Source organism: Tasmannia lanceolata, unplaced genomic scaffold (genome assembly GCF_043159265.1).
Source record: "Tasmannia lanceolata isolate RefF3 unplaced genomic scaffold, GAP_Taslan_0.1 ptg000015l, whole genome shotgun sequence".
NCBI lineage: Eukaryota > Viridiplantae > Streptophyta > Magnoliopsida > Canellales > Winteraceae > Tasmannia > Tasmannia lanceolata.
Window position 1 is genome coordinate 26,688,176 of NW_027518692.1, and position 13,064 is coordinate 26,701,239.

The 13,064-nt window shown below is 35.5% G+C and overlaps 1 protein-coding gene across 2 annotated transcripts; it reads left to right on the top strand.

Annotated features, from left to right (window-relative positions):
* Positions 1-1,191: 1,191 nt before the first annotated feature.
* Positions 1,192-12,738, top strand: LOC143845851 (uncharacterized). 2 transcript variants are annotated; one of them, XM_077354255.1, is made up of 13 exons: positions 1,192-1,343; positions 1,564-2,064; positions 3,794-3,996; positions 4,110-4,307; positions 4,935-5,006; positions 7,185-7,280; positions 8,235-8,314; positions 8,456-8,531; positions 8,840-9,050; positions 10,136-10,332; positions 10,638-10,743; positions 11,354-11,443; positions 11,767-12,738. In XM_077354255.1, exons 2-13 carry the CDS (start codon positions 1,581-1,583, stop codon positions 12,537-12,539), a joined length of 2,586 nt encoding a protein of 861 aa, XP_077210370.1. In that variant the 5' UTR covers positions 1,192-1,343; positions 1,564-1,580; the 3' UTR covers positions 12,540-12,738. The 2 variants fall into 2 exon arrangements, with proteins under 2 accessions (XP_077210370.1, XP_077210371.1); XM_077354256.1 differs by lacking the exon at positions 1,192-1,343 and adding an exon at positions 1,371-1,470.
* The last annotated feature ends 326 nt before the right edge of the window (positions 12,739-13,064 follow it).

A 13,064-nucleotide genomic window follows, 5' to 3' on the forward strand; every position in this document is an offset into this window, starting at 1 on the left:
GCTCCAAAGTTTTTGACTGCTCTAATATTTTTCACTGAAAGATACTTTTAGGGAAATGATATCCGCGCCAAGATATTTCGATAAACATGTGCTCCACTTGTTTGTCATGTAGTATTTAAAGGGTTTAAGGAGCTTTTTGAGAACCTAATATCCTCTGAAATCCCTTTAAATACTACACGACAAACAAGTGGAGCGCTTGTTTATCGAAACAGCTCGGCGCAGATATCATTTCCCTATTTTTATCACACACTTAATTTTAGTTTATTTTTTTACTATTTTTCGGTTTGTATTCTTATTCCTCTTTTGTTTTGCAGTTTATTCTACTCTTTCCTATTTTCTTCTTCATCATCATCTTCTTTCCTGAATAATCCCAATCATTGTTTCTCACTGCAATGACATTCAGCCATTATACTTCATAAAAATAAAGAAAAAAAACGTCAAAGAAACAGATTGGTAACGAACCTTACATAAGGAAGAAAGAAGATAGAAAAATAAAAAGAAACACGCAACTTAGTCAGGGAAAATTACGGTTAAGAATACAAGATGATCTGCACAACAATTCTGGAAAAAAAATAAAAGAGAACATTTGCACAAGGAAGAAAAAGAGACAATTGAAAAGCATATGAACCAGAATAACAAGAAAAAGGTAAAAATTCTAAAAAAAGAAATAAAATAACAAAAAGATGATTAGCTAGCAAAAGGCATTTCGTGGTTGGTCTGTTGCATTTGACAGCAGCCACGGGGGCTCACTTTTCAGCAGATTTTGTCTTCATTCACGAGGTGGCTACTATCATATGCAACAAACCATCCGTGAAATGCCTTTTGCAGTGTAGGCTAGCAAATCTCTTAGAACAAACCTTACAAGTATTTTTAAAATCTTTTTGAATTTAAGCACTGAAATTTTCTTCTTTTGTCATGATTATTCTATTTGAAGGGCCCCCTTTACAACATATTATTGCCCTACTTGTTCATTCTTACTTTAGATTCTATCAGCAAGTATATGTGAAATGTTATCAGCACAACCATATTTTGATATTTGCACAAACCCATCTGTCTTTTCTTATTTAATGGGCAATGATATTTTCACCCCTACTAAAAGACAAGATGGTTTGTGAAAATATCAAACCATGGTTGTGCTGATATCATCTCCCTACTTAAAATGTAAAGCAAAATTGATACACATAAACTTTATTTTTACTTCCATTTTAGTTCAAAAGAATCAGACGAAGATATTTGTTATCTTTCTCCTGACGCTTTACGGTTCTCTGTCAATGTTATAAGAGCTCTGATATTTGTCTCTCCTTGACTCTTGAGAACTCCAATGTTTGTCTCTTCTTGCAAGGGTATTTACTCATTTGTCTCTCTTCTTTTATGTACTTTGGATTTTGGGGTTTTTTTTTTCTTCTTCTTCAGTTGACTTTCGAAAAGAAAAATGTTTGCTTTTTAGTGTATTTTTAAGGATTTTTACAGGTGGGTTTTAAGAAAAAATGGGCATTTTGACCTTCTTTGATTCTTTTTCTCTTCCTCTGTCTGCATTCGTTTTGAATTAGGGATTTTTTGCAGGTGGGTTTTGAGAAAAAATGGGTATTTTAACCTTCTTCAAGCTTCTTCTCTTCATATCTGCATTCCCCAGTGGCATTTTCGGAAAGCAATGCACAAACTATTTTTCCGACCTTTCATCTCACACAATCCGATACGAAATCTTGTCATCAAAAGATAATTCATGGAGTAAAGATTTGTTTTTGCATCAGCACGTGCCATCTTCGAAATTGATTTCGCGTAAGATTCTGAAGGAGGAAAATGAATTTAATTGGAGGATTAAGAATTCCGAGGAAAACCCACATAAAGTGGGGAATTTTCTCAGGGAAATCTCACTTCATGATGTGCGTTTAGACCCAGATTCAATGCATGGTTATGCACAACAGACAAATTTGGAGTATTTGTTGATGTTGGATGTGGATAGATTGGTGTGGAGTTTTAGAAAGACTGCTGGTTTGCCAACTATTGGAAAGCCTTATGGAGGGTGGGAGGCCCCTGAAGTTGAGCTCAGAGGTCATTTTGTAGGTTCGTTAACTAATCTTACTTTATTACTTGTAGTTAGCTGAATGACCCAAATTTTTGTTTATGATTATTGAGTTCTAATCACTGTTATTAGTCCACATTATCCAATTTGAATGAGTTAAGGTTGAATTGTATTATACTGACAGTTATGAGTCCACATTTTCCACTTTGAATAAGTTTTATACTAAGATGGAAAGGAGTTGAAGGTTTCCTTTTTCCCTGTGGTAAATTAGATAAAAGTAACAATTACTAGGAAAACTAAAGCTGAGAATGCCTTTTTTTTTCAAACAATAACTTTTTATAATGGACTGTTGATTTTTTAATTGCTAATGCTAATGCTTTTATCTCTGAAATTTCTTGTAGATTGTTTACAAATTGCTAGTCTAAGTCCCGACTTGTGAATTCATCCCATACTAAACGATGAGTGGAAAAGTACCAAAATAATACCCCCCGAAATAAATATAAAAGGAAAAGGTTGTGAACTGTGGATTTGTTGTATTCTTTATGCTTTTTCGATGATGATTTTTGAATTGCTGCCTGTAATGGTTTTTATCTATAAAGATTGTTTACAGATTGCTAGTTTAAGTTGTGACTTGTGGGTCTTTTTTGGTTTAGCAATATTTTTTAGGCTCTTAGTGAAACTTACTTTCTTAACAGAGAACATGACCTTGGATATGATAGAATGGAAGAAAATGATCCACGTAGAAGAACCCAACTAGAGCCGGGTAGATTCCTTTCACCTTCTTCATGAAATTTTTCTAAAGGATTCATTTAGACGACCCCAACTAGTTTGGGACAAAGGCTTTGTTGAGTTGACTGAAACTTACTTTCTTATTCGATATGGAAGTTTCATTGACATGATCTGTTTTAAACAAGTGCAGGGAACTACAGCTATTGCCTCGTGCTATTTATTCTAGAGGCACATTGATATAGAACATCAGACTACTAAATTGAGTTTTTATAAAATTTGATGCAAAGCTTTATTTATCCAGTCCCATTGTTCAACAATAACCCATCATTTGTTGGTAATCAATTCTCTTCAATTCAGTATCGCACGGTTTCTGCATGTTTTACATGAATTGGTGTATTAAATGTGATTCTCTCTAGACATTCTATTTTCTTTTTAAGCAATGGTAGTTTGATGACTATTCAGAAGTGAAAAACGCAACCCAACACACTTACCTGTGTCTACCATATATTTATTTTGTGAGGATAAGCGTTCCTATCAAAAGAATAAGAACACAAATAGAAAATGTCTGCCTCTTTAGCTATGCAGAGTAGCCACTGTCTCTGTTTGTCTCAGATCATATGCCAAACTAAATGGCGTCCTGTATGCAGTGGATATTTGCAGTAGCACTAGCTTTAATTTGAATACTAGTAACATTATAATTCTAGTAGATCACTCTTGCTTGCATATACTCCTAGATCAAATTTGTCTCAACTACCTCAGAATATCAAATACTAAGCTAATAGTCATATTCTGCTAGTTCTAAGTTATTTTGGTTGGTTCATTAGCATCATGGAGTCTTGAGACTTCATTATTAAGCCTTTACAAAACTTATTGAATTTCTTTTCCATGTATTTAAAAGATCTAACTCTAATAATCCAATTTGACTATAAGACTTGAATGGTTCAGCATAATGAGGCTTTCTCAAACATGCTAAACACTACAACATCTATTCTAGCTTTTGAGGATTTTTCTCAGATGGTATTCATTATTGGCTGCGTGCAGGGCATTACTTAAGTGCAACAGCTCAAATGTGGGCTAGTAGCCACAATGATACTCTCAACAAGAAAATGTCGGCAGTGGTTTCTGCACTTGATTCTTGTCAGGAAAAAATGGGCACAGGGTACCTTTCAGCTTTCCCGTCTGAGCTGTTTGATCGTGTTGAAGCTTTAATATCTGTTTGGGCCCCATACTATACCATTCACAAGGTATGCCTTCAAATGCTTAATTAGTGGGCTCCGTTTCATGTGCTGAACAAGTATGTAATTAATTATGTTATCATGGTATATCTTGGTAGACATTAATGATGCTATGTTGACAGATCATGGCAGGCCTTTTGGATCAATACTTGCTTGCTGGCAACACCAAAGCTTTAAAAATGGTAGTTTGGATGGTTAATTACTTCAGCAACCGGGTGCAAAATGTTATATCAAAATATAGTATAGAGAGGCACTGGGAGTCTCTTAATGAAGAAAGTGGTGGCATGAATGATGTTCTTTACAAGCTATACAGCATAACGGTAAAATTATCAATCTATTCCTTCAGTGCTGGTTATTGTAGTTACGTAGTACCTTTTTATTATTACTTGGGCTGATTTGAATTAAGCGTTGAAAGAACCCATTCCAATTTTTTTTATAGTCCTCTTGAAATTCTAAATGTTATTTGATGGTTTTATTTTGAACTGCTTAAATACAGTCTAATTATTTGGCAATTTTAATTGATTGAGAAAAGAGTCGTATATTATCTACTTTCTGGAAACTTGTAAACACTATTGGTCTTAGCCTTCTAGAAAATTAGATTTTTTTTTAAAAATTAGATTAATATTGCTATAATATCATGTTATGCAAATTGTGAAAACCTTTATAGGGATTTAGATTAATGATTCTCTGCCTATTGGTATTGCCCTAGTTATTTGTTGTTCCCATTTTACTACTTTAGAATTTTTTTGACTTATCTAGAGGACAGCCTCAAACTAACTTGATTGAATGAGTCTCAAATCAATTCAGACTGGATGCGCATTGAGTTAGAGTCAAGTTCCGAGTTTCTAAACCCTTGATCTCTGGTTTAGTATTTGTTTCTATTTTTCCTATATGTTTTTGCACATCAAGATTAATGAATTTGTGCTTATATTTGCAATTCCATGCAGGGAAATCAGAAGCATTTGATACTCGCACACCTTTTTGACAAGCCATGCTTTCTAGGTTTGCTTGCAGTGCAGGTGAGTATCAGAAATATGTTGCTTTCTCTTCAATATTTATTCCTTTGTATTTAATGTGGCTCCAATAATTCATTTTTATAGATTGATATCTACCAATATGGTTATATTTTGTCATAAAATGACTATTTTCGTTCGAAATGGATGAAATGTTTCGTATAAGTGGCAAAATCGGTACGCAAAGCAGGAATGAAACACACGGGGCAGCAATTCATTCCATACCGGTCCATTTCGTTCCTTTTTGTCTATTTCGGAGGAAACAGTTGTTTCATAAATTTTATCTTTTAAATTAAGGGGTTTTCGGTTTTTTCTTATTAAGCCTTGTTTTTGGCTCGGTGTTCTAAGGGCATTTTATGTCTTTTTTTACCCACTCAAACATATGGGCTAGTTAAAAGCACATTACATTCCCACTACATCAAGAAATTCCAAAATAACCCTAGAGAAGCAAGACATTTGCAAAATAATTTTTGTAAATTTTTTGCCCTGCTTCTACTCAAAAGCATTCTACACTAAGGGGAGGAGTCTTTGCCTATGTCAAAGTGTTGTATTTGAAAGAAGCACCATATTTTAGATTTTATTTGTCTTTTTAGGATTTGTTTTGCTGTATTTTTATTGTTATTTGTAATATTTATAGTTAGTATTTGGTACAGTAAATGGTCAGTTTCATTAATAATTTGACTAAATTTGATATTCATTAGTCCTGTTAAGAGCCAATATCATGCCTAACACTTTTCTTTCTTTCTTAAAAAAGAAAAGAAAAAGAGGGCGAGCCTTGGCGCAACGGTAAGGTTGCTCCATTGTGACCTGGTGGTCACGGGTTCTAGTAACGGAAACAGCAGGTAAGGCTGCGTACATCTAGCCCTCCCCAGACCCCGCAATGGCGGGAGCCTCGTGCACTGGGCTGCCCTTTTTTTTTCTATTTTTTATCTTTTTAAAATTTTAGCTAATAAAAAATATTCTCGGGTTGTAGCATCCTTTTCGTAACGGAAAGCTAAATGGTTTTGTCCCGTTCACAAAAATGAAATGCCGAATGGAACGAAATTGGCAACTGTAACTATTACTAATCATATTTGTAGGATATCTATAAAATACCTTAAGATATAACTACCAATTCTTGAGTTACATCAGAAACGGTAAGAGTTACATTTATATACGAAAATCAGAGCTAGATGAATATTTCATTTAACTATTGATTCTCATGACTGGTTCAATAGATCTTAGTTATGTATCTGTTGAGAGAAAGAAAAAGGGATATTATGTATCTTGTTCTGTCATCTGTGAGTGTTTAATAATGCTTGTTATGTTCGATGACAAGCTTAGATATAAGTTCCGTTCCGTTCCGGCCGGAATTCCGGTTCCGGAACGGAATGGGCATATTTTCCGTTCCGGCCGGAATTCCGCCGGAAATATGGAAAAATTCAAAAAAATTACAAAAATGCCATTAAGGCCGTTGGGCAGTGTATTTTACAGATTTGCCCTCGTTTTATGACCGTTTTATAGTTGTTGGGAGGGCATTTTTCGTCTTTTTCCAAAAAATTCGAAATAAAATAAAATAAAAATCCAAAAAATTACATAAATTCATTTATGGCTGTTGGGGAGTGTATTTTACACATTTGCCCTCATTTTGTGACCGTTTTATAGTTGTTCGACCGGAACGCGGAACGAAACGGCCGGAACACCGGAACGTTCCGTTCCGGTAGCCAAAACGGAACGGCGACCGGAACGGAATTTATAACTAAGATGACAAGACATGTAGAAAAAATGTCATATGGAGTGCCCAAAAATGACGTGGATGAACTGATTTTCTTTTATACAGTAAAGTAGGTAGGGATTCCAAATTCAAAAAGGAGCATTAATTTGCATGAAAGAAGTCTGTATATCATTCTTGGATGGAAATACAATGATTTGACTTGTGGACGATCCAATTAACTGACCGACCTAGCTAAATTCCACATTTCTCCATTATTTTGAATTCTTTGTTGTGGGATATTACCCTTAATAAAAATGAATGGATACAACTGAAGTGACATACGGATAAAATGAATATTGAATACTATTTAGATAGCATTTTGAGATGGATGATATTTTTCTTTATATTTGGTAGTGAAGAAGGTATTTTTCATCAATATTCTTTTTAGTTGCATTTCTGAATTTTACATCATGCAATTCCATTATTTGCAGACTGATAGCCTTTCTGGTTTCCATGCCAATACACATATCCCAGTGGTTATTGGATCCCAGATGCGATATGAAATTACTGGCGATCCTCTTTATAAGGTAAGGTTTATCAGTTGCCAGCTTAATACACCGTTTAGACTAAAAGGAAATGATACAATTCAAAAAAATAAATAAATAACTAAAGGGAAATGATATGAAGACACACATGTTTCAGGATTGCCCCAAACAGCTGTCCTAATGTTGCCATATATATCTATGTTACTTGTAGGGGTATGTTTGTCATTTATATAAATAAACAAGCGTGTTATTGTCATGAAAAATGGTATCTAATGTGGTCTTGAATATGTGTCAAAATATGAAGTGTGCTAGGGACAGCCCTCAAACTGGCGGGTCTTCCTAGCAGCTCTGTACACTTAATGAAGGATTGTTGGGGTTGTCTCCTTCCTCTTGTTGGGTTCTTCCAAAAACATTGACATGCACCTGCTATTATTTATGTCTTTGTCTGAATATACCAGTAACCTAAATATGGTGGGAAGAAGAGGAAATTACTGAACCTTGCGTTAAATGTGTTTAAATCATAATTTTAAATTTCGGTCCGAACTGACACCAGAAGTACATTGAATTGGTTTTTATAGGATTTCGGCGAAATTTCGTTATTTACAAGATTTCCACCGAAATTGCCATAATTACCGCTGAAATTTTTAACTGAAATTTTTTTACTGAATTTTGCATGATTTCGGCCGAAATTTCCACCGAAATCTAAATATTTCGATTTCGGTGTTGGATGAAACCGACTGCGAAATTTAAATCCTTGGTTTAAATCTTCCACTAGTTGCTAGATAATTCCTTATTTGCTATATTTCTTATCCCCTCAAGACTAAATGCCTTTAGGATGCATATTTTCTCAACTCAACTCAACAAAGCCTTTGTCCCAAACTAGTTGGGGTCGGCAGGATGTATATTTTCTGAAAGTTGAAAAAAAAATGAGAATTCATTTATTTCATTTACCATTTCATTTAGAAATTTTGAAGGTGCTTTTGTTGTATATGACAGGCAATGGGAACATTCTTCATGGATGTTGTCAATTCTTCTCACAGCTATGCAACGGGTGGAACATCTGTTAGGGAGTTGTGGTAACAGCTAACTAGTCCTTTGTGCTAATACTATTTTCTTTTCATACATAATTAAACATTTTGTTTTATGGGTGATTTCAATTAAGATGCTTTGTGGGGCCTATGTTCTTTATAAAATCCGCCACCATTATCTATGTCCAGGTCTGATCCAAAGCGTTTAGCTGATCACCTACACACAGAGAATGAAGAATCCTGCACTACTTACAACATGCTCAAGGTAGGTATCCTTGTTTTCTGTCAAGATAAGATAAACTGTTTCTCGGGGCAATTAAGTAGATATAATTTTCATTGATAATGAGGGTCTTATTTTATTTTTATAGTGCATACCTTTTGTCTTCCTTTCTCCTTGTGAAAGTGTATGTATTGCATATCGGTAATGCCACGTGGAAATATCATTTCCATTGCAAACTATATGAGATTGTTGTTTGAAATCCATAACACTAATTCTTCCTATCTTTATTATTATTGTTAACTTTGTGTTTTTTTTTTTTTGCATTTCAAGGTATATTTGCACTTTTATTGTAGGTTTCGCGGAATTTATTTAGATGGACCAAAGAAATGGCATATGCAGATTATTATGAGCTTTCTCTGACAAATGGTGTTCTGGGTATCCAAAGAGGAAGGGAGCCTGGAGTAATGATTTATATGCTTCCTCTGGGACACGGACACTCTAAGGCCCGATCACATCATGGTTGGGGAACAAAGTTCGATTCATTTTGGTGTTGTTATGGGACAGGTTGTGCTTGTGGCCTACCTCCTAATTTGAGTTTTTTTTCCCCTTGTTAATTAAAGAGCTTAATATGTTCTCTATATTCTACCCATTGTTACTGTATCTTGTCAATTATGTTCTTAAAAGTTTTAACTAATTTTTATAAGCCCAGCCCAATCATTTAGGCGATTCACGTTCTTTTTTGAATTACTAGACATTTGAATTCAAAACTACTCTGCATCTGTATGAGTTTTGGTTTGTAAAGTTTTTGCTTTTTGTGTCTTGGTGAAAAATGGTCCGGCTCATACATCTAAGCATACTAGTGACTAACGTTTGATAAATCAGTGATTTTGAACTTGTTCACCAATAGGGTACAAAGATTTCCAAGGTTGGATTCATAAAAGTGATGTGCATGCTCCATAGGTTACAAAGATTTCCAAGGTTGGATTCATAGAAGTGGAGCGTATGCCATACATATAGAACATGGGAGAAGAAACTGTTGGATACTTCAGAGATCAGACTAAACTTGTCATTCATTCCCAACATTTTAACATACATGGAACTCAGCATTTTCTCATCTAAAAAATGCTATTTTTCCTTCTCTCTGTTTTTTTTTTCTTTTTTTAGTAACTAAAGGATGGTGCTTGTCGACATCCAGTTTGCTCCTAATGTGTGAAATGTTGCTCGTGGTGGGTTGATTTTGTCGATCTCTTTATCCGATCGCAGACTTTCCTTTTCATAATAATTTCTTCACTTAGGAAATTTGAACTGTGCACCTTGATCCATATGGCAAGGGGGCAACACTATGGACAAATCAACTCTATTTGTAATGCTTAACTTATTTAGGGTCATAAATATATGTATTTGTCTTTTCTCAGCCAACCTTTTTTTTCCCTATCATGGACGGCAAATATATTCAGTAACTTTGTCTTCTTTCATGCTACCCGATTAAACTACTTCGATCTTACTCAGTTTCTCCACCACCTGTACTACAAATGTTTGAATGAAAAAAATTGTCTGTAATTTCTACTACGAAGAAAAAGTTATAAAAGAATGGTATAATGTTCCATGGCACATTGATAATTTCAGATTTTTAAATCTTGCTTTCTCAGGAATTGAATCATTTTCGAAGTTAGGAGATTCCATATACTTCGAGGAGGAGGGCAGTGTCCCAGACCTATACATCATCCAGTTTATATCGAGTTCTCTCAATTGGAAATCTGGACAGATTATGCTAAACCAGAAAGTTGAGCCCGTTGTTTCATGGGATCCTTACCTCCGGGTTTCATTAGCATTTTCTACAAATGAGGTAAAATTTTATGGGATGGTGTGTTTAATCTTGTGATGGTCTTCTAAGACTTTCCTTTCCATTTCCTTTTGTTTTTTAACTGGTATAAAATACTTTAGAATCTTGGAATTGCTCAATGGCACTGGTGAGGTGACTGATTTGAGTCAACCAATCAGTGACTGAATCAAATGAGTTGACGTGTCTTTAACCGTCTTAACTAAGTTTTTCAAGTTTTTGATTGACTTGATTAAAGTAAAATTGAGTTGACTCTACAGAGTCAATGATTGACTGGGTGGGTTTAAAGAGTATTTGTGGACTTCATGCAGGGTGCTGGTCAACAATCAACCTTAAACCTGCGGATACCTTTTTGGACACGTTCCAATGGTGCAAAGGCAACATTAAATGGTCAAAACTTGCCTCTACCATTTCCAGGTAAACCTCTGATCATTTGGTTCCTTGCTTTGTTCTTTTTCTCCTGAAATTATATGCTTTTCCTCTCATCCCTTTTCTTGGCTATGTAAATCTCCTTGCAATGGAATAGCTGCCGCTCACATCCTGTGATATATTACTAATACACATTTATAATCCGATGTGAGAAAGCTACAGTTTGAAACAATACCCTCCGTAGTTAAATATACCAGTGATTTGGAATGAAAATTGTGACACATATAGATATAGTGTTGGTTCATATCTCCAAATGCAGGATATTTTTTAGCCTTTTATAAAATCAAAAGGACATTTCTGTTTTGGAGAGGAAAGGAAAGGTTTGTTAATTTTAGAAACTGGTGATATCCGAGGTGTCAGGATTAGACTTAGTCAATTTGAGCTGGGTAGATCCGTTCACCTTCTTCATGAAAATTTTCTAAAGGATTCATTAGCCAACCCAACTAGTTTGGGACAAAGGCTTAGCTGAGTTGAGTTGCGTTGAGTTTGGTGATATCCGAGGTCATCTTCTGACCGTGGTGTTTGTTTATTTCTTGAGTTATGTTTTTTTTTAATCTGTATGCCCACGAACCAAGACCAGTTTTCTTTCTATTCGCAGGTAATTTTCTACCAGTCACAAAAAAATGGAACTCCAGCGACCAAGTGACCCTCCAGCTGCCAATCATTCTAAGGACAGAAGCCATAAAAGGTACAATCCCAGAAGCCTCTTATCAATTAAATATTCATGCTAATTTAATTTTCCTTTGAAAGCTATGATGCCCAGATACAGATAAGGATACAACTTGGGATTTCCTAAAAACTATGATACATACACAAGCATGGATATCTTGTCTATTATTTTAATCCAGTGAAGCCATGTGGATCACTAAGGGCATACCTGCCTACGGCATCAAAATATATAAGATACAACTAAATAATTATCAAGTTGTATTCTATATCTATATCTGTATTATGTAGAATTGTCAATTTTTTTTGTTAGAACAGAACTAACTACCTAATTGAAATCCCCAGATGAACGGCCCGAGTATGCCTCTCTCCAGGCAATTCTTTTTGGTCCGTATGTTCTTGCGGGTCTCACAGATGGTGACTATGACATAAAGATTGGGTCAGCTAGATCCCTCTCCGACTGGATAACAGCCATCCCCGCCGAGTATAATTCTCAGCTGATCACCCTTACTCAAGAATCCGGTGAGGAAACTCTGGTCTTTACGAACTCCAACAATTCAATCACAATGGAGAAACTGCCTAAATCTGGCACAGATTCTGCCATCCACGCCACTTTCAGACTCATCTTCAAAGATGCAATTTCTTATCATTTCTCATCAGAAATAGATATTATTGGAAAGTCTGTCATGCTGGAGCCATTTGCCCTTCCAGATATGGTGGTGTCCCAACAAGGTCCAAATGACAACCTACAAATTACAACTGTTGGAGATGAGTTTGTTAACTATGGCGACAAAGGGTCGCCCTTATTTAGGGTGGTCTCTGGACTGGATGGGAAGGCAAACACGGTATCTTTGGAATCGGAGGGTCGACCAGGGTGTTTTGTCTACAGTGGAGTGAACTACAGTGCTGGAAAGACGGTTCGGCTTAGTTGCCAATCATTGATGGCGTCTTTGAACGATGGATTCGAGGAGGCGGTTAGCTTTGTGCTGAATAAAGGGATAAGTGAGTATCATCCCATCAGTTTCATGGCGAAGGGAGCAAAGAGGAATTTCTTGTTGGCTCCATTGCTGAGCTTGAGAGATGAATCTTACAATGTATACTTTAATATTGGAGCTTGAATTTGGTGTATCCCTTGGAGTGGCAAAGTTGTATTGGAACAGTTCAGGAGTTATTTTCCTTCTTTTGCTGATTGTATATGAAGTTCCCTCTTGATAAATAAAGAGTAAGATTTAGGTTGATTCTACAATGTGATAACTAGGACCAATATATGAAAAGGCATGCATTGCTCATGACTTTATCTGGGCTTTACTTTCTTCTTATCTCCCTTCTCTCCCTAATTTCCTCCTTTTTAAGGCCAGTTTTTACACACTTGAAATGCAAGTTGGTTGCTCTGTTTTAGTTTGATTTCTCTTTAAAAAATTTCCAAAGCTTCATTTCCTTGAAAATGAATGCACGATTCAACCAAAAGGTTCAGAAAACTACTACGATAAGGCACAACTGCTACTTCACAATGGTTCAATTGGGACGAAGGTTTTAAATTTCGACCGAAATCTGAAATTCCAGACCGAAATTTTGGATTTCAGTCATTACCGGAATTGAAATCGATGTAAATCGAAACGTTCCATTATTTCGATCGAAAATTT